The sequence below is a fragment of the Heterodontus francisci genome, chromosome 49 (genome assembly GCF_036365525.1).
Source record: "Heterodontus francisci isolate sHetFra1 chromosome 49, sHetFra1.hap1, whole genome shotgun sequence".
Taxonomy (NCBI): Eukaryota; Metazoa; Chordata; class Chondrichthyes; order Heterodontiformes; family Heterodontidae; genus Heterodontus; species Heterodontus francisci.
Window position 1 is genome coordinate 12793146 of NC_090419.1, and position 21568 is coordinate 12814713.

The window sequence follows — 21568 nt, forward strand, 5'->3', positions numbered from 1 at the left end:
GCACTCCCTCAGTACTGACCCTCCGACAGTGTGGCGCTCCCTCAGTACTGACCCTCCGACAGTGCGGCGCTCCCTCAGTACTGACCCTGCGACAGTGCGGCGCTCCTCAGTACTGACCCTCCGACACTGCGGCGCTCCCTCAGTACTGACCCTCCGACACTGCTGCGCTCCCTCAGTACTGACCCTCTGACAGTGTGGCACAGTCAATATTTATCCCTCGCGCGAGATCAACGGATCAGGTGATCTGGGTCATTACCGCCCTGTGCTGCTTGTGGGATCTTACTGTGCGCCAGTCAGCTGCTGCTTCTTCTACCTTGCAACAGTGAGCGTACTTCCGTAAAAGTGCATCTTTGCCTTTGAGGCACTTTGGGACGGGACTGAGGGCGGTGAAGGGTGCTGGGGAAACGGGAGCCTGTCTGTCCTTCTCTTGCAACTACAGCTTGGAGCCGGGGTCTTTCGAATGCCCCCCCCCTCGGCCACCAGGCGCTGGTTGGCGAAGCTGGCATCCGTGGGGGGTGGGAGATAGACCCACCGCCTCCTGAATCGCTCGGGGCACACGAGAAGGATGGTGACTGATCTGGGCGGGTGTGTCCGCCTCGTCCCAGACCCCGCCAGGGTCTCCCTGGTAGCTGCGGGCCCCGTCCCGCGCCCTGGAAGGATGCAGGGGCTGAACGATGTGGGGCCAGTGCCGATCATTAATGAAGGTACGGATGCTGTCATTTGTCTAAAGTGCTGTGTCTGCTTTCTATTCCAGAATCTTACTGATCTGCATCGCCTTGCTTTCCGCCTATTCCATCCACTTGCTCCTCCGATCGGCCGGGTTTGTTGGTGAGTGTAGCTGTCGCCTTTATCCTGGCACCTCTCTCCTCCTCTCCTGAGGGCATGGCCAGCTGACCAACTCCCCCATCGCCCCACGACAACCCCACGGAAATTCAGCCCATCCTCTGCTGCCCCGTTTGCGAACTCGCGTCAAGTCCCTTTCAAACACCCTCTGACCTACACGGGCTCCCTGACTTTAAAACCATCGCACCCTTCTCTTCAGATCCCTCCGTGGCCTCCTCGCCCCCTCCCCATCTCTGTAGCCTCCTCCAGCCCCTACAACCCTCCCTATCTCTGTAACCTCCTCCAGCCCCCACAACCCTCCCCATCTCTGTAACCCCCTCCAGCCCCGACAACCCTCCCTATCTCTGTAACCTCCTCCAGCCCCCACAACCCTCCGAGATCTCTCCGCTCCTCCAATTCCGGCCTCTTCACCATCCCCCGATTCCCATCGCTCCACCATTGGCGGCCGTGCCTTCAGCTGCCTGGGGGCCCCAACCTCTGGAATTCCCTCCCTAAACCTCTCCGCCTCTCTCTCTCTCTCTCCTCCTTTAAGACGCTGCTTAAAACCGACCTCTCTGACCGAGCTTTTGATCGCCCGTCCCCGATATCTCTCGATGTGGCTCGGGGGTCAAATTTTTGTTTCATCATTCCTCTGGGAAGCACCTTGGGGCATTTTGTTGTGGTGCAGGTGCTATATAAATGCACGTTTTTTTTTCTTGTTTAAGGGGCACCTTTTTTTAAGCACGTAACCATCGGCGCTGATGATCAGCTATGGGAGGCATCGCAGCCAAGGGCTGACGCTGTTACTCCCACCTGATATCCAAATGTGGGCAGCTCTTCAGCACATGAAAAGAAATCCCACAGGCAGTCCTGGAATTGTGGGGGGGGGGGGGGGGGGGTGGCGGTCGTGGGGAAGGTGTGGCAGACGGGGAGGAGTTCTCGTCACTGCATGTGGGATCTTGCTGTGCGCGGGTGGGCTGTTGTCTTCGCCACGGTCCAACGGCGCGCTGAATAATTAATGGTACGGCTTTTCAGCCGTCCCGCGGCTGTGTAAAAGCCTTGTGTTCCATCGCAGTTTGGCGCTGTTTTTTTTTTTGGCGTTCTTTCCGGCTCAGTGATATTTCCTCCCTGCCTTTGTTCAGGTATCCGAGCGTACGAACAGGTGGGGCAGAAAGCGTTCGGGCAACCCGGTAAAATCGTCGCGGCAGTCATCATCTCGCTGCACAACACCGGAGGTGAGGTAATCTCGCGTGTTTTTTTATTTCTGTGTATCAGATCCCCCCCCCCCACACCCCGTCTCCCCGACCACCCCTGACCCCCCTACACGCCTTCATCGGACCTGGCTGAGGCTGTTCTGCCTCTTGGGTCTGTCCCCCCGCCCCCCCCCCCCCCACTCTCGACGGACAGATCTGAGAGATTACGCGCGACCTGCGTCACCCCCCAGAATTTAGAGAGGCGCGATTTGATCCAAGTTTTCAAGATATTAAGGGGACGTTGATCGGGCAGAGAGAGAGAGACTGGCTATTTCGGCTGGTTGCGGGGAGTCTGGGACTGAGGGGTTAGGGTCTAAAAATGAGAGCCAGACCTTTCAGGAGTGAAATTCGGAAGCATTTTCGACGCAAAAAGGGCGGTAGAGGCTCGCAAACGACGCTGGATCGACTGTTAAGTTTAAATCTGTGAGATTGATCGGTTTTTGGTATCCCAGTGGTGTTAAGGGATATTCAGTGCAAACTCAATAATGTTTACTGGCTTTCGGTCTGCAATGATTGTAATCTCTCTCTCTCTCTCGCACTCACTCTCTCTCTCTCGGTTCCATTCTCAGCCATGTCAAGTTACCTCTACATCGTGAAGTATGAACTCCCACTCGTCATTCAAGCCTTCCTTCAGCTCAAGGAGAGCAATGGGTGAGTCATCTCAATGGCAGCAGGCCGTTCAGCCCCTCTAGCCCTGCTTCGCCGTTCGGTGGCTGTGCCATGACCTCCACCCCACTTTCCCGCCCGCTCCCTATCATCCCTCGATGCTTTCGGTGCCCCCCCCCCAAAACAAATCTAGAGATCTCAAATTTGAAATGATTAGTCGGGCAGCACTTCTTTTAGTGGGAGCCCCCGCACCGTAGCCCCCCTCCGCAAGTCTGCACCACCAGGAGTGGAAAGATTTGTGTCTATCTACCCAATCGACTCATTTCAAAATCCTAAATGACTTTGATGCAACCATACCAAGGAATGCATGGTCTAGACTTGTCTGAGTCCCGTTCTGACCGAGACTGGCTCCTGGTTAAACACGATTTCAAAATTCTCATCCTTGTTTTCGAATCACCTCCGTATCCGACCCCCTCCCCATCTCTGTAACCTCCTCCAGCCCCTACAACCCTCCCCATCTCTGTAACCTCCTCCAGCCCCTACAACCCTCCCCATCTCTGTAACCTCCTCCAGTCCCTACAACCCTCCCCATCTCTGTAAGCTCCGCCAGCCTCTACAACCCTCCCTATCTCTGTAACCTCCTCCAATCCCGACAACCCTCCCTATCTCTGTAACCTCCTCCAATCCCGACAACCCTCCCTATCTCTGTAACCTCCTCCAGCCCCGACGCCCTCCCCATCTCTGTAACCTCCTCCAGTCTCTCCAACCCTACCTATCTCTGTAACTTCCTCCAGCCCCTACAACGATCCCTATCCCTGTAACCTCCTCCAGCCCCTACAACCCTCCCTATCTCTGTAACCTCCGCCAGCCTCTCCAACCCTCCCTATCTCTGTAACCTCCTCCAGCCCCTACAACCCTCCCTATCTCTGTAACCTCCTCCAGCCCCTACAACCCTCCCTATCTCTGTAACCTCCTCCGGCCCCTACAACCCTCCGAGATCTCAGCCCTCCTCCAATTCCGGCCTCTTGACCATCCCCCGATTCCCATCGCTCCACCATTGGTGGCCGTGCCTTCAGCTGCCTGGGGGCCCCTAAGCTCTGGAATTCCCTCCCTAAACCTCTCCGCCTCTCTCTCTCTCCCCTCCTTTAAGACGCTCCTGAAAAACCGACCTCTTTGACCGAGTTTTTGGTCGCCTGTCCCTAATATCTCTCTATGTGGCTCGGGGTCAAATTTTTGTTTAACTTTGATCCTCTAATCACCTTGAGACATTTTACTATGTATTTTACAGGTGCTATACAAATGCAAGTTATTGTTTTGTTGGCTAGATCTGCCCATGATGGTCTCGACTTGCCCCAATGATGGTCCAGACCCCCCCCCCCCCCCACCCCGTGATGGTCCGGTCTACCCTGTGATGGTATTTCCATACATGTGATTGGACAGTTTAGTATTCAGGCATTATTTTTAGCTGTGAATTTCTGGAACATTCTATTCCTGCTTCGTGCTTGGCTGGTCCAAAAATTCAGTTGAATTGTGAGAAACTAATGATGCAGAACTCTTCCCCAGCGACCTACAGCGTGCATTTATATAGTGCCTTTCATGTAATAAAGACGCTTCACAGGCGCGTAATGAAACAAAATTTGCCCCCGAGCCCAGGCAGCTGAAGGCACGGCCGCCAATGGTGGAGTGATGGAAATCGGGGGATTCGCAGGAGTCCAGAATTGGAGGGGCGCAGATAGGTGTATTCAGGTGGTGGGTATTAACTGGGGATTCACTTGTGCTCCTTATATATAGAGCAGGCTGAAAACTGTGGTTGTGGGGTTTGGAGATGCATGCTTGTAATGTGTATCTCTGTAAATAAAATCTTACAAAGTGTGTAAGGATTAGGCTCCAGTCCCGTCCTTCACCGCCTGGCTCTCAGGAGTAGAATAGAATTTTAATATGGAGCCGCTGGTGGACTGGGTGTCAATCGGTCGGCGAGCACGGTGGGGGGGGGGGTGGTGGGGGGACAGGTGAAGGAGACTCGATGCGGGTTAGTGGGGTCACGCATTGCAATGGGGGCAGGCATGGCGCTGTTTGATGCCACGCTGACTGAATCCATGGCAGGGGCGAGGTGGGCGCCTCGGCGGCACAGGTGGCCTTTTGCCCGTTGGCTATGGGGCGGGGTGGCCCGCCCGGCCGAAGAGCATTGGAGGACAGCCGCGGAAGAGTGGGTGCCTCCAGGGGGAGGGTGGGAGTTGTGGGGTGGGGTGTGACGTGGATCCTGGGGGATGAGTTAAAATGCTTGCTTGGCTTCTGCCACTGAGGATATCATTTGCCAACAGTACTGGAGCCAGGAGCCAAGATGGGAATTCCTGACTATATATGGAGTGTTTGGAGCTCAAAGCTGGAAGCATGAACTACAGTCACAATCCCCTGCCAAGGGTGAGCTGCCGTGCGGAGCGCAGTTCAGCTCCACCTGCCGCTGTGGAGTCCCGGCCAAGGAGCTGAGGGAGAAATGGGAGGCTTTGCTCTTAACTCTTTCTGAGCAGTTACGAAGCCTTGGAAGAGAAAGGGACGTTAGAACTTGCGTTGGGGATGGGGAGATGGGGAGGGTTGTCAGGGCCGGAGGAGGTTTCAGAGATGGGGAGGGTTGTCGGGGCTGGAGAGGTTTCAGAGATAGGGAGGGTTGTCGGGTGTGGAGGAGATTACAGAGATAGGGAGGGTTGTCGGGGCTGGAGGTGGTTACAGAGATAGGGAGGGTTGTCGGGGCTGGAGGAGGTTACAGAGATAGGGCGGGTCGTAGGGGCCGGAGGAGGTTACAGAGATGGGGAGGGTTGTTGGGGCCGGAGGAGGTTACAGAGATGGGGAGGGTTGTCGGGGCTGGAGGAGGTTACAGAGATAGGGAGGGTTGTTGGGGCCGGAGGAGGTTACAGAGATGGGGAGGGTTGTCGGGGCTGGAGGAGGTTACAGAGATAGGGAGGGTTGTCGGGTGTGGAGGAGATTACAGAGATAGGGAGGGTTGTCGGGGCTGGAGGTGGTTACAGAGATAGGGAGGGTTGTCGGGGCTGGAGGAGGTTACAGAGATAGGGCGGGTCGTAGGGGCCGGAGGAGGTTACAGAGATAGGGAGGGTTGTCGGGTGTGGAGGAGATTACAGAGATAGGGAGGGTTGTCGGGGCTGGAGGTGGTTACAGAGATAGGGAGGGTTGTCGGGGCTGGAGGAGGTTACAGAGATAGGGCGGGTCGTAGGGGCCGGAGGAGGTTACAGAGATAGGGAGGGTTGTTGGGGCCGGAGGAGGTTACAGAGATGGGGAGGGTTGTCGGGGCTGGAGGAGGTTACAGAGATAGGGAGGGTTGTCGGGGCTGGAGGAGGTTACAGAGATAGGGAGGGTTGTTGGGGCCGGAGGAGGTTACAGAGATGAGGAGGGTTGTCGGGGCTGGAGGAGGTTACAGAGATAGGGAGGGTTGTCGGGTGTGGAGGAGATTACAGAGATAGGGAGGGTTGTCGGGGCTGGAGGTGGTTACAGAGATAGGGAGGGTTGTCGGGGCTGGAGGTGGTTACAGAGATAGGGAGGGTTGTCGGGGCTGGAGGAGGTTACAGAGATAGGGCGGGTCGTAGGGGCCGGAGGAGGTTACAGAGATGGGGAGGGTTGTTGGGGCCGGAGGAGGTTACAGAGATGGGGAGGGTTGTCGGAGCTCGAGGAGGTTACAGAGATGGGGAGGGTTGTAGGGGCTGGAGGAGGTTACAGAGGTGGGGAGGGTTGTCGGGGCCGGAGGAGGTTACAGAGATAGGGCGGGTCGTAGGGGCCGGAGGAGGTTACAGAGATAGGGAGGGTTGTCGGGGCCGGAGGAGGTTACAGAGATAGGGCGGGTCGTAGGGGCCGGAGGAGGTTACAGAGATAGGGAGGGTTGTCGGGGCCGGAGGAGGTTACAGAGATAGGGAGGGTTGTCGGGGCCGGAGGAGGTTACAGAGATAGGGAGGGTTGTCGGGGCCGGAGGAGGTTACAGAGATAGGGAGGGTTGTCGGGGCCGGAGGAGGTTACAGAGATAGGGAGGGGGAGCCAGGAGGCTCTGGAGGGATTGGAAAATGAGGAGCAAAGTGTTTTGATTACTTTCTGAGAGGTGTGTAAAAGCGATGGGTGAATACAAACCTTCCTTGTTTCTTTCTTCGCTTGTCATAGTTCTGCCTGGAAGTTTAGAAGGCGGGAGGAGAGCCTTTGAAGCCTTTCCGTCTGAAATAAAGACTTTTTTTTTCCCTCTTGTGCTCTGTTTCAGCATGTGGTACATGAATGGAAACTATTTAATTGTGATTGTCAGCATACTTATCATCTTACCCCTGGCTCTGATGCGACAACTTGGTAAGTGACTGCTGAGGCTCGTATCCCCCCTCGAGTGTCGAAGATTTAAGGGGGGGTGATCTAATCGAGAGGTTTAAGATGATTAAAGGATTCGATCGGGTCGATAAGAGAGAAACCCCTCTGGTTCGGGGGGGTGGTGGGGACGAGTCCAGAACGAGGGGGCAGAACCTTAAAATCCGAGCCAGGACGTTCAGGGGTGATGTGAGGAAGCACTTCTTCACACAAAGGGGGAGTGGAAATCCTGTTGGTCTGGGTTGAATTCAGTAGCTTCGAACACTCAAGGGTCTCAGCTGAGGCTCAACGGGCATCTCTGTCCCACGGCGGGGTCAGAAAAGTCGTGGGTACGAGTCCCACTCCAGAGTCTCGAGCACCAAAACCCAGGAGGGCACTCCCCCGGTGCTGAGGGAGCGCCGCACTGTCGGAGGGGTCAGTACTGAGGGAGCTCTGCGTGACCTCTGAGGCCGACCTCGAGTGCTGGCAGCCTTGGTGCTGTATTTGACCCCGGTGTGAGCTTCCGTAATGTCACCTGACTCCGCGCCTGCCTCACCTCGCCTCACCTGCTGCCGAAACCCTCACCCGCGCCTTTACCCCCTCCGGACCTGACCATTCCGAGGCCCTCCTCAGCGGCCTCCCATTCTCCCACCCTCCGTAAACTTCAGCTCATCCGAAACTCTTCAGCACCCCCACCCACCCCCCCCACCTCCGTGGCCCAATTCGCACCGAGTCCCATTCACCCGTCACCCACCCCCCACGCCCCCGCCTCAGTGCTCGCTGACCGACACTAGCTCCCGGTCCAGCAACTCCTCCATTGTAAAAATCCTCATCCTCGTTTTCAAATCCCTCCATGGTCCTCGCCCCTCCCTATCTCTGTAACCTCCTCCAACCCTCCGAGATCTCCGCGCTCCTCCAAATTCCGGCCTCTTGCCCATCCCCCGATTCCCATCGCTCCACCATTGGCGGCCGTGCCTTCAGCTGCCTGGGGTTCCTAAGCTCTGGAATTCCCCTCCCTCAACCTCTCCGCCTCTCCCTCTCCTCCTTTGACCACTGTCCTTAAGTTGCTGGGCGTCAAATCAGATTGAGAACGCTCCCACGATCGAAATGAAGGACCCTCCGTAGGTCCTGAACTACCTCGAATCTTTTTTGTCCGTCTGAGAAGGCAAGTGGGGCCTCAGTTTCACCTCGCATCTGAAAGACGGCACCTCCGGCAGGACAGCGCTCCCTCAGTACTGCATTGGAGTGTCAGTGCTGCAGTTTCTAGAGTGGGTTTTGAACCCAGCATCCTCTGACTCAGAGGCGAGAATGCGACCTGCCGAGCCACAGCTGACACTGAAACTCACTGGGGCGTTTTCCTCCGTTGCAGGCACTATATCAGTGCAGGTAATTGTTCCGATGCTTGTCGATCTTTTACCGATGGTGGGTTCCTGGGAATGTTTGACCTTGTTGCTTTTCATGTCTCCAGGTTACCTGGGTTACACCAGTGGCTTCTCGCTGAGCTGCATGGTTTTCTTCCTAATCTCGGTGAGTCAACGCCTCGCGGTCACCAACTGCTCCACTTGGTGTGAGTAATCGCGCGTCGACCACATGGGTGGTCACCATTCGGCAAGGCCTCACGGGTCTCATTGACGTTCCCATTTTCCCCCTCTCCCGTGCTTGGGGCTGCTGACAACCCCTCCAGCGCCTCTCTCCGTTCTTCACGCGTGAGCTCAGTGACTCCGATTACAATGTACGCCCAGCGTAGGAACAGCATGTTTGGCCCAACTGGTCCGTGCCAGTTGCGCTGTCAGAGGGTCAGTACTGAGAGAGCGCCGCGCTGTCGGAGGGTCAGTACTGAGGGAGCGCCGCGCTGTCGGAGGGTCAGTACTGAGGGAGTGCCGCGCTGTCGGAGGGTCAGTACTGAGGGAGCGCCGCGCTGTCGGAGAGTCAGTACTGAGGGAGTGCCGCGCTGTCGGAGGGTCAGTACTGAGGGAGCGCCGCACTATCAGAGGGTCAGTAATGAGGGTGCGCCGCACCGTCGGAGGGTCAGTAATGAGGGTGCGCCGCACTGTCGGAGGGTCAGTACTGAGGGAGCGCCGCACTGTCGGAGGGTCAGTACTGAGGGAGCGCCGCACTGTCGGAGGGTCAGTACTGAGGGAGTGCTGCGCTGTCGGAGGGTCAGTACTGAGAGAGCGCCGCACTGTCGGAGGGTCAGTACTGAGGGAGCGCCGCACTGTCGGAGGGTCAGTACTGAGGGAGTGCTGCGCTGTCGGAGGGTCAGTACTGAGGGAGCGCCGCACTGTCGGAGGGTCAGTACTGAGGGAGCACCGCACTGTCAGAGGGTCAGTACTGAGGGAGCACCGCACCGTCGGAGGGTCAGTAATGAGGGTGCGCCGCACTGTCGGAGGGTCAGTACTGAGGGAGCGCCGCACTGTCGGAGGGTCAGTACTGAGGGAGCGCCGCATTGTCGGAGGGTCAGTACTGAGGGAGCGCCGCATTGTCGGAGGGTCAGTACTGAGGGAGCGCCGCACCGTCGGAGGGTCAGTACTGAGGGAGCGCCGCACTGTCGGAGGGTCAGTACTGAGGGAGCGCCGCATTGTCGGAGGGTCAGTACTGAGGGAGCGCTGCACCGTCGGAGGGTCAGTACTGAGGGAGCGCCGCACCGTCGGAGGGTCAGTACTGAGGGAGCGCCGCACCGTCGGAGGGTCAGTACTGAGAGAGCGCCGCACCGTCGGAGGGTCAGTACTGAGGGAGCGCCGCACCGTCGGAGGGTCAGTACTGAGGGAGCGCCGCACCGTCGGAGGGTCAGTACTGAGAGAGCGCCGCACCGTTGAAGGGTCAGTACTGAGGGAGCGCCGCACTGTCGGAGGGTCAGTACTGAGGGAGTGCCACACTGTCGGAGGGTCAGTACTGAGAGAGCGCCGCACTGTCGGAGGGTCAGTACTGAGGGAGCGCCGCACCGTCGGAGGGTCAGCACTGAGTGAGCGCCGCACCGTCGGAGGGTCAGTACTGAGAGAGCGCCGCACCGTTGGAGGGTCAGTACTGAGAGAGCGCCGCACCGTTGGAGGGTCAGTACTGAGAGAGCGCCGCACCGTCGGAGGGTCAGCACTGAGTGAGCGCCGCACCGTCGGAGGGTCAGTACTGAGAGAGCGCCGCACCGTTGGAGGGTCAGTACTGAGGGAGTGCCGCACTGTCGGAGGGTCAGTACTGAGAGAGCGCCGCACCGTCGGAGGGTCAGTACTGAGGGAGCGCCGCACTGTCGGAGATGCCATCTTTCAGGATGGGGTGTTAAACCGAGACCCCGTCTGCCCTCTCGGGTGGATGTAAAAGATCCCATGGCCACTATTGGAAACTGGGCCGGGGGTGGGGTGTGGGGGGAACAGTGGGGATGCGGGAGAACTCTCCACGGTGCCTTGGAGCCAATGTTGTTCCCTCAACCCAGTATCAATAAAAACAGATAATCTGGGTCATTATCACCTTGCTGCATGTGGAATCTTGCTGTGCGCAAATTGGCTGTAGCGTTTCCGACATTACAACAGTGACGACACTGCGAAAGGAAGTATTTCATTGGCTGTAAGGCACGTTGGTACGTGCTGAGGTGGTTTAAGGTGCTGGAGAAATTGCAATTCTCTCTGTCTTTCTGCAGCTGATCTATAAGAAGTTCCAGATTCCCTGCCCGCTGCCTGTCTATGGAAATGAGTCCCAACACAGCAAGCACTTGCTTTATTCCGATAGCAGCAATCACACAGTTCAGGAGCAATGTACTGCGAAACTGTTCACCATAAACCCTCAGGTAGGTGTGTAACCCCCCCCCCCCCCGTGCTGTACCTGTCCTGGGAGTGTTTGATGGGGGACATTGTCGAGGGAGCTTTACTCTGTATCTAACCCCGTGCTGTACCTGTCCTGGGAGTGTTTGATGGGGACAGTGTAGAGGGAGCTTTACTCTGTATCTAACCCCGTGCTGTACCTGTCCTGGGAGTGTTTGATGGGGACAGTGTAGAGGGAGCTTTACTCTGTATCTAACCCCCGTACTGTACCTGTCCTGGGAGTGTTTGATGGGGGACAGTGTAGAGGGAGCTTTACTCTGTATCCAACCCCCGTTTTTTTTTTACAAGGTGACCTTTATACCCCAGGCCCCTTTTATATTTTTCACATCGAGGGGGCCTTTATTCCTCAGGCCCCCTTTATGTACATATTTACAGTTTTAAAATAACTTTAATAAAAACAGAAATAAACAAAAACTCAAATTAAAATGCCATTTTCAGCGTCGACAATGCACTCCAGTCCCTGCGGTGCCCACCGGTCGCAGAAGGCCTCAAGCGTACCGGCGGACACCGCATGCTCCTTCTCCAGGGACACCCGAGCGCGAACGTAACCGCGGAAGAGGGGCAGGCAATCGGGGAGGACGGAACCCCCGACGGCCCGCAGCCTGGACCTGTGAATTGCCACCTTGGCCAGGCCCAGGAGCAGACCGACGAGGAGATCCTCCTCCCGGCCCAAGCCCCTCCGCACCGGGTGCCCAAAGATCAGGAGCGTGGGACTGAAGTGCAGCCAGAATGTGAGGAGCAGCCCCTTCAAATACTCAAATAGGGGCTGCAACCTCGCACACTCCATATAAACATGGAACACGGACTCGTCCAGGCCGCAGAAAGTACAGGCGGCCTGGGAGTCCGTGAACCTACTTAAAAGCCTATTGCACGGGACTGCTCTGTGCAACACCCTCCACCCCAGGTCCCCAATGTAAAGGGGGAGGACTCCCGCGTAGAGAGACCTCCATCGGGGTTTCCCCTCGCCGCCAGATGGCAACGCGGACCGCCAGGGCGTGTCCGGCCAGCTGACGAGGGCGAGGAAGTGGAGAGTGTGCAGGAGCAGCCCGTACAGGAAGCCCCTCCGCGCCGATTGGAATGGCACGGAGGGCATTTCCGAGAGGCGGCTCAGGTTGTGCGGGACCGGCTCCCGAGGAGGGTTTCGGGGCCTGGGTCCGATGAGCAATTCCGGCTGAGCGGGAGTCAGCTCGGCCGGGAGCGCCCCGCACTCCCGAGCCCCCTCGCCACCCACAGTGAGGGGCGTCCCGGGGGTTTCGGCTACTCCTCCGCCCGCCGGACCATCCCCGGAGTCGGCCGCCCAGACAGCCGAGGCGCTCTCCTCCGCCAGCGGGGGAGCGCCCTGACTGGAGGCGACCATGTTCCAGACTCGGAATAGATCCCGGTAAAAGACAGGCAACTCCCTCAGAGAGGCGCGGCTAACGGACTCCACCGGGAGCTGCGTGTCGTCTTGAAGGCAGTGACACTGGCGGAAAAAATACGTCGCCAGCGCACACCATCTGGGAGGACGCTCGACGTACAGGTATCTCTGCAGAGTCCGAAGGCGGAGAGTCGCAGCCTGGGTGCGGACACACACCAGCGACTGACCGCCCTCCTCGATCGGGAGACTCAGGACCACGGCAGAGACCCAGTGTTTCCTCTTGCCCCAGAAGAAATCGACGAGTTTTTTCTGGATCTTGTTGGCAAATACAGGGGGCGGGGCCAAGGTGACCAACCGGTACCACAGCATGGAGGCCACCAGTTGGTTTATGACCAGCGCTCGGCCCCTGTAGGTAAGCACTCGGAGCAGTCCTGTCCAGCACCCCAGCCGAGCGGTGACTTTCGCCTCCAGCTCCTGCCAGTTTGCCGGCCAGGCTTCCTCAGCGGGGCTAAGGTGGACTCCCAGATAGAGGAGGTGCGTGGTGCTCCACGCAAAAGGTGTCATCTCCTCCGGCAGGGAGTCCACCCGCCACTGACCCACCAGGAGTCCGGAACATTTCTCCCAATTGATCCTCGCGGAGGACGCGGCAGAAAAGGTCTGCTGGCAGTCGCGCATCCTCCACAAGTCAACGGGATCTGTGATTGCGAGGAGCACGTCGTCGGCGTAAGCCGAGAGGATGACCCGCATGGCCGGCTCGCGCAGAGCCAATCCCGTCAACCTCCTGCGAAGCAGGCACAGGAAGGGCTCCACGCAGATGGTATACAATTGGCCGGACATGGGGCACCCCTGACGCACTCCTCTCCCAAAGCGAAGGGGCGTTGTCAAGGACCCGTTAACTTTGACTAGACACTCTGCGGCGGCGTATAAAAGTCGGACCTGGGCCACAAAATGCGGCCCGAGTCCGAAAGCGCGCAGAGTCCCGAAAAGGTAATCGTGATCCACCCTGTCGAACGCCTTCTCTTGATCGAGGGAGAGAAAGGCGACCGACTGACCAGTCCTCTGGGAAAGATGGATCAGGTCCCGGACCAGGTGGATGTTGTCCTGGATGGACCGGCCCGGGACCGTGTAGGACTGGTCGGGGTGGATCATGTGGGCCAGCACGGAGCCCAGGCGGGTAGACATAGCCCGGGCAAAGATCTTATAATCCGTGCTGAGGAGGGAGACCGGACGCCAGTTTTTAAGCAGGCGGAGATCGCCCCTCTTCGGCAGCAGGACGATGACCGCCCTGCGCCACGAGAGGGGCATCTCCCCGGTCGCCAGGCTTTCCCCCTGGACTCGCGCCTAATCGTCCCCCAGGACGTCCCAGAACGCCCTGAGGAACTCCACGGTCAACCCATCCAGCCCTGGGGATTTGCCCCTTGAGAGCTGGTGGAGGGCGCCAGTCAGCTCCGCCAACGTGAGCGGAGCCTCCAATCCTTCGGCGCCCTCCGGGCTGACCTGCAGCAGGTCCTCCCACAAAACTCTGCGCGCATCCTCGCTGGACGGATCCGGAGAGAACAACGCACTGTAATAAGTACTAACCAGGAGGCCCATTCCCTCCGGATCCGTGATGGAGGATCCGTCATCGGCCAGCAGCTCAACGAGCTGCTTACGGACCCCCCGCCATTTTTCCAGCGAGTAGAAGAAGGGTGAGGCACAGTCCAAATCTTCCAGGATCTGGATCCGCGACCTCACGTACGCGCCTCGGGACCCTATGAGCTGCAGGTCCCTCAGCGCGCCCTTCTTCTCTTTGTACGCCTGCCACAGGGCCGGGTCCATGACGGCATGACCAAGGCAGGACTCCAAGTCGAGCACCTCCCTCTCAAGGCGCCCGATCTCAGCTTCCCGCCTCTTGGTCGACCCCTTCACGTACTCCTGACAGAAGACGCGGATGTGAGTCTTGCCCACATCCCACCATAGCCTCAAGGAGGGGAAGCCCCCCTGCTTCCTTCTCCAGTCGGCCCAGAATCGACAGAACGAGTCCCGAAATCGCTCGTCCTCCAGCAGCCGGTTGTTAAAGTGCCAGGACGTGGACCCCGCCCACGTGCGGAGCGGAGTGAACTCCGCCCACACCAGGCGGTGGTCTGAGCACGGCACCAGCCACATGGAGGCCGCCGAGACGCGGGAGACGTACGCCTGCGAAATGTAGAGGTGGTCGATTCGCGACCCCCCTCCTCCAGACCTCCACGTGAAGGTGCTGGAGTCGGGATGGAGATTCCGCCAGACGTCCACCAAGTTAAGGGAGCTGATCAGTCCCCTCAACTTCTCCACCGACGCTTGGCCGCGCTGGGGACCGGAGCGATCCCCCACCTCGAGGGTACAGTTAAAATCCCCCCCGAGGATGATACACTCGCCGCTATCGATGGAGCTCAAGAGAGCGGACACTTCTTCAAAGAAGCGCGCTTGCAACGCGCCGGGCCTGGGCGCGTACACGTTCACAAAGTGGAGCAGCACGCTACCCAGGCGAACGGCGAGGTGGAGCAAGCGGCCCGGCACTAGCTCCTTGACCCTCAAGATCTCCGGCTGAAAAGTCGGGGCCAACAAGATAGCCACCCCACTAGAAATAGGGGTGAGGTGACTCATGTAGACCCCACCCTGCCACTCCAGGAGCCAGGTGGCTTCATCTCCTGGATCGGTGTGGGTTTCCTGCAGAAAACTCACCGCGTATCTCCCTTCCCTAAGGACTGAGAGATTGTGAAATCTGCGGTGAGACCCCCTGCTGCCGTTGATGTTGAGGCTGGCTATGGTTATCTTCATGTCAAAGGTACTTAAAACCCGTCACCAACACCTCACTGTGAGGAGGGAGTGGAAGTGCACCTGGCCCTCCACTCCCCCAGCAACCCATTGAGGAACACATTAAAACGGCGCCTCTCAACCAGTTTCACGCCCGCGCGCTTGCCCACTTTAAGGGCGGCACGGACGGACTGGATGATCAGCGCCAGATTCGACCAACGGCTGAGGGCCAGCTGAACTTTATTGCAGCAACCCCTGCAAGCCGCGAGGAAATCCCGGAGTTCCGCCGTGGGGATGAGAGGAGATTCGGTGGGAGGCACGAGGGACTCCACCACCTCACTGGCGATGGAATCATGGTCATCCTCCATGCCCCACACCGAATCCCCATCCTCCTCCGGGTCGTCACCGCCAGTGGCCGACACATCCACCACACACTGTGGGGCGGACGTCCCGGACGTGCCAGCTGGTCCTGCCTCCGTCACGTTCCCACCCCCAGGATCGATGGCGGAGGAGTCCTCTCTGGGTTCTATTGTGAAACTGGAGCCTGTGGGCGCCAGCAGTTCTGGACCCTCCTCCACCTCCGTCCCCAGGCCAATGAGTGGTCCAGGGGAGACAGAAGTTCCCGACTCCGGAAATCCAGCCGGAGCCGAGACCGGATGCGGAGAGAATAGGCCATCTCCTGCTCCGCCAGCACCCACAGGCCCAGCAGATGGGGCAGCATTCTCAGCTTTCACCGGGTCGGGTGTCTCCTGGTTGGTGGTGGACTCTGGCTGGGAGGGCCGACCCTTTGGGGCCCCGCCCTCCCCTCTACTCAGGGCACCCGACCCAGTAGCAGTGGCAGAATGGGCGGCGTCCCCAGGCTCCCCCACAACAAGCAGGGCCCCACTTACTCCTTCAGGAGGGGCCTCAAGTACCGGGGCCTCAAGTACCGGGGCCTTTCCCTCCCCTCCAGCCTGAGGAATAGGGAGCTCCTGCCCGGACTTTGTAGCCTTGGTGGTGGCGGTAGGGGAAACCTGGGGACCCGAAACAGGAGACAACTCCCCTCCAACAGATGGGCCCCTTGTTACCTCTGTGGCGGGGTGCCTTCTCCTCTTTTCCCACTAGGGCACAGAGGCTCAGAGACCTCCATGTCATCAGAGGCCTCCGCACCCTCCTTTTTAGTCACCCTGGGCTTGAGCCCAGCCCTGGGACAGGTGGATTCCGTGAGAACGGGCTTTGGGCTGAGCTCAGGCTCGGGTTGTTTCAATGTGTCCAGGGGACGCGCCTCTTGATGTTTTTTTTTCCTCCGCGTCGTCCTTTCACTCGGACGGGCACTCCCCTCCCCGCCGGAGGCTGTGAAAACCACAGCCTCCGGAACCGACTGAGCGTTGTCTGTTGGATGTGTGGGGGGAGTGGGAGGAGGTGCTGTGGAACCACTCTGGGCCGCCGAGGTGGAGCTGGCGGCCGGGAGGTTGGGGCAGTTCTTACGAACATGCCCCACCCCCTTGCAGACGTGGCACCGCGCCCCGTCCGAGGTCCAAAAGACGCGGTAGGCCGTCCCCTGGAACTCCACATTAAATTGGCCTTCCGAGTCACCCTCCCGCGCCAGCTGCATAAATAACTGGCGGCGGAAGGAGTAGACATGTTGGAGGCTGTGTTCCCGAAGACCAAGCCGGACTGGGGTGATTCCCGACCTCACCTCCCCCAGATGGTCCAGGTGGGGTCGGAGGAGCTCACTGGGAATAAAGGGCGGGACGTTTGATACGATTATCCGCTGAGCAGTGGCCCCTAGAGGGTCCACCGGCAGGAAAGTCCCACCCACAGTGAGCCCTTTATTCAGGGCCAGGGACACGGCCCGCTCGGTCTTCAGGAAGAACACAGCCTTCCCGTACATTTTTGAGACTGCCACAATGGCCGAGGGGCCGACAACCTCGGCCATTGCCTTTACACAGGCCTCTATTGACATATTGGGGTGGGGATAGCTCTTTACCTCGTGGCTTGAAGTAATTAATTTAAAAGGTGACGGGGTCACACGGGCGGCCACAGAGGTTACAGCCGCATAGGTATGAGAAGGCCCCGCCACCGGTGATGATGGGCTTGCCATGGTTCAAGAGCCAAACCCACCCCCAAATTGCAGGCAAACAAACAAATAAAAACAAACAAACAAAGAAACCAACTCGGAGGTTTGGGGAGAGGCTGAGGGTATACAGGAAAGGGGAAAGACAGGCTGCAAGCGATGACTTTGCTTTTTTTTCTCCTTAAAGTGTGGTCCTCTGAGCACTTTAAACACTCCTGGTCTTCTGGTTGTGGGAGGGGTCTTCTCCTGGGTCAGCCGAAAGCTGCCCAGGCACTAGTTCGATCCTTCTGTCTCTTTAGCCAGGCAGGTTCAGCTGACCCAGGCTGGGCAATTGGGGTGGGGAGGGAGCTTCCTTGTGTATTCAGTGCAATTGCACAGCTCCCTATAGAATTGTACAGCTTTACTCTGTATCTAACCCCCGTGCTGTACCTGTCCTGGGGAGTGTTTGATGGGGACAGTGTAGAGGGAGCTTTACTCTGTATCTAACCCCCGTGCTGTACCTGTCCTGGGAGTGTTTGATGGGGACAGTGTAGAGGGAGCTTTACTCTGTATCTAACCCCCGTGCTGTACCTGTCCTGGGGAGTGTTTGATGGGGACAGTGTAGAGGGAGCTTTACTCTGTATCTAACCCCCGTGCTGTACCTGTCCTGGGGAGTGTTTGATGGGGACAGTGTAGAGGGAGCTTTACTCTGTATCTAACCCCCGTGCTGTACCTGTCCTGGGGAGTGTTTGATGGTGATCATAATACCATTGAAATTCATGTGAAGTTTGAAAGTGACACATTTCAATCACAAACAAGAATCTTAAACTTAAACAAAGCCAATTACAAAGGTATGAGGGGAGAACTGGCTACGGTGAATTGGGTAAATAGACTGGAAGGTCTGGCGGTAAATGAACAGTGGGAAACAGTTAAAGAAACAATTCGAAGGGTTCAACAAAAACCTGCCAAGAAAGACCCATCTGTTGCTCACTCAGGAAGTCAAGGAGAGAATTGGACTCAAAGAAGTGGCTTTCAATGTTGCAAAAGATAGTAGCAAGTCTGAGGAATGGGAGTGTTTGAGAAACCAGCAAAGGGCCACCTAAAAGTTGAAAAAAAGGGGAAAAAATAGAATATGGGAGTAAACTAGCCGGCAATATAAAAACAGATTGTAAGAACTTTTATAAGTAAATAAAAAGGAGGAGAGTAGCTAAAGTAGATGTTGGTCCCTTCGAGGCAGAGACAGGAAAAATAATCATGGGGAATGAGGAAATGGCAGAGGCATTGAACACATATTTTGTGTCTGTCTTCACAGTAGAAGACACAAGTTCCATACCAGAAATAGGCAGGAACCTAGGGGCTAAAAAGAGCAAGGAAATTAAGGAAATTGATATCAGCCGAGAAAAAGTATTGGGGAAACTTGAGGGACTGAAATCTGACAAGTCCCCAGGACCAGATGGCCTACACCCTAAGGTTCTGAAAGAGACAGCTGCAGAGATAGTGGATGCGCTGGCTACGATTTTCCAGAATTCCTTAGATTTAGGAACGGTCCTGTCAGATTGGAAGTTGGAAAATGTTACACCGCTCTTCATGAAAGGAGGTAAAGAGAAAACAGGGAACTACAGGCCAGTCAACCTAACATCAGTCGTTGGGATGATGCAGGAGACTAAAAGTCTAGTAGTATTAACAATGCACTTATCAAAGCATAGTATGATTAGAACAAGTCAGCCTGGTTTTACTAAAGGGAGATGCTGTTTGACAAATTTTATTTGAATTTTTTGAGGATGTAACTCAGGGTGGATAAAGGGGCACCAGTAGATGTAGTATATCTGGATTTTCAAAAGGCATTCAATAAGGTCCACATAAAAGATTAATGGGCAAGATAAGGGCTCATGGTGTTGGAGGTGATATATTAGCGTGAATAGAAGATTGATTAACAGACAGGAAGCAGAGAGTGGGCATAAATGGGGCATTTTCAAGTTGGCAGGCAGTGAATAGTGGGGTGCTGCAAGGATCAGTGCTGGGGCCTCAGCTATTTACAATCTATATTAATGACTTGGATGAAGAGACAGAGAGTAATGTATCTAAGTTTGCTGATGATACAAAGCTTGCTGGAAAGGTAAGCTGCGGGGAGTTTAGAAGAATGAGAGGCGATCTAATTGAGACATACAAGATTCTGAAGGGCCTGATAGGGTAGAAGCTGAGAGATTGTTCCCACTGGTCGGGGAATCTAGAACACGGGGACACAGTCTCAGGATAAGAGGTCAATCATTCAGGACTGAGATGAGGAGAAATTACTTCACTCGGAGGGTTGTGAATCTTTGAAATTCTCTACCCCAGAGGGTTGTAGATGCTCCATCACTGAATACATTTCAGACTGGGATAGATGGATTTTTGGTCTCTCAGGGAATCAAGGGGTATGGGGAGCAGGCAGGAAAGTGGAATTGAAGCCCAAGATCAGCCATGATCGTATTGAATGGGGGAGCAGGCTCGATGGGCCGAATGGTCTACTCCTATTTCTTGTGTTGTTGTGTTTGATGGAGACGGTCGAACGGGAGGTTTTGTAGAGGGCTCAGCCTGGCCCCTCTCGGGAAAATCCTCTACAATTCGGATGACATTCTGGACGAGACTGCTGTTGCTCGTCACAGTATTGGGAGTGTTTGATGGCTTTCTGTTCTGGCCGCGATCTCTCATCTAAAACGCTGTACCTTTTACCAGACTTAACTTTGGCATTTAATTTGTTGAACAGACGGCCTACACCATCCCCATTCTGGCTTTTGCTTTTGTCTGTCATCCAGAGGTTCTCCCAATCTACACTGAACTCCGGAGGTAAGTGTGTCTGTGGCAGACTGCGAGAAGGGACAACGCATCATAAAAGGGGCTGGTAAAGTGCATTCAATTAGATACTGCCTTTACAACGAATATACGTGGAACCGTCAGCACAGAAACAGGCCATTCGGCCCGTCTGCTCCGTGCCGGTGTTCCTGCACCACACGAGCCTCCTCCCAACCCCTGTCCATCTCCCCCTATCACCATATCCTTCTATTCCTTTCTCCCTCATGTGTTTATCCAGCTTCCCCCTTAAATACATCGATCCTATTCACCTCAACCACTCCCTGTGGGAGCGAGTCCCACATTCTCACCACTCTCTGGGGAAAGGAGTTTCTCCTGAATTCCCCATCGGATTTACTAGTGACCGTCTTATATTGATGGCCCCCCGAGTTCTGGTCTTGAATCCAGGTCCGCCAATGCCTCCGTTTTAAAATTCACATCCATGATTTCAAACCCCCCTCTGTGCCCTGTCCCCTCCCTATCTCTGTAACCCCCTCCAGCCCCTACAACCCTCCGAGATCTCTGCGCTCCTCCAATTCTGGCCTCTTGAGCATCCCCCCCCCCGATACCCATCGCTCCGCGGCCGAGCCTTCAGCTGCCTGGGAGCTCTGGAATTCCCTCCCTAAACCCCTCCGCCTCTCCCTCTCTCCTCCTTTAAGACGCTCCTTAAAACCGATCTCTTTGACCGAGCTTCTGGTCGCCCGTCCCTAATATCTCCTGATGTGGCTCAGTGGTTGAATTTTTGTCTGATTTACGCTGCTGTGAGGGGACCTTGGGGACGTTTTACTACGTTAAAGGAGCTTTATAAATGCAACTTATTGTATGAACCGACGCCCGGTCTGTCTCCCCCCCCCCACCCCCCACCCCCCGACACCCTGTTGTGTTGCCTGCCGTTGCGGAGAGGGGGTTGCAGCTCCTGCACGATTTGGGTCAAGAAGCTATATTCTGATAAATCCTTCTTTGTCTTTCAGTCCGACTAAGAAGAGGATGCAGAATGTTGCAAACGTCTCAGTCACAGCAATGTTTGTCATGTACTTAATCACCGCCATGTTTGGATACCTGACCTTTTATGGTGAGCAAGTGCTGTCCATTTAAGAGCCAAGCACCGGGGTTACATTTCCAGACTGATAGAATCGAAAAACAGTGGAGTTACGTTAAACTTGTGCAGAACCTTGGTTAGACCCGCACTTGGAGCACTGTGCACGGTACAGGTTTCTGTAATGCAAAAGGGATGTTGAGGCACTGGAGCAGGTTTTTTTAAAAAAAAAGATTTACAAGCATGATACAAGGGAGAGGTTATAACTATCAGGAAAGACTGAACAGGCTGGGAGTTCTTTGCTCTAGAAGGCTGAGGGGGCGACCTGATAGAGGTCTTTAAAATGATGAAGGGGGTTTCGATCGGGTAGACGGAGAGATGTTTCCACTTGTTGGGGGGAGACCAGAACTAGGGGGCCATCAATATAAGACGGTCACTAATAAATCCGATGGGGAATTCAGGAGAAACTCCTTTCCCCAGAGAGTGGTGAGAATGTGGGACTCGCTCCCACAGGGAGTGGTTGAGGTGAATAGTGTCGATGTATTTAAGGGGGAAGCTGGGTAAACACACGAGGGAGAAAGGAATAGAAGGATATGGTGATGGGGGGAGATGAAGTACGGGGTGGGAGGAGGCTCGTGTGGAGCAGAAACGCCAGCACAGAGCAGATGGGCCGAATGGCCTGTTTTATGTCCCGTGAGTTCTATGTAGGAAACCAAAACCAAT

The 21568-nt window shown here is 56.2% G+C and overlaps 1 protein-coding gene across 1 annotated transcript in view; it reads left to right on the forward strand.

Moving 5' to 3' along the window:
* The window catches only part of slc38a5b (solute carrier family 38 member 5b), a 147013-nt gene that overhangs the window by 110931 nt on the left and 14514 nt on the right, over positions 1 to 21568 (forward strand). The window contains exons 5-12 of the mRNA XM_068024240.1: positions 755 to 828; positions 1965 to 2057; positions 2645 to 2726; positions 6934 to 7016; positions 8476 to 8534; positions 10636 to 10782; positions 19727 to 19806; positions 20781 to 20881. Coding sequence (XP_067880341.1) covers positions 755 to 828; positions 1965 to 2057; positions 2645 to 2726; positions 6934 to 7016; positions 8476 to 8534; positions 10636 to 10782; positions 19727 to 19806; positions 20781 to 20881 — 719 coding nt within the window. The remainder of the gene's footprint in view (positions 1 to 754; positions 829 to 1964; positions 2058 to 2644; positions 2727 to 6933; positions 7017 to 8475; positions 8535 to 10635; positions 10783 to 19726; positions 19807 to 20780; positions 20882 to 21568) is intronic.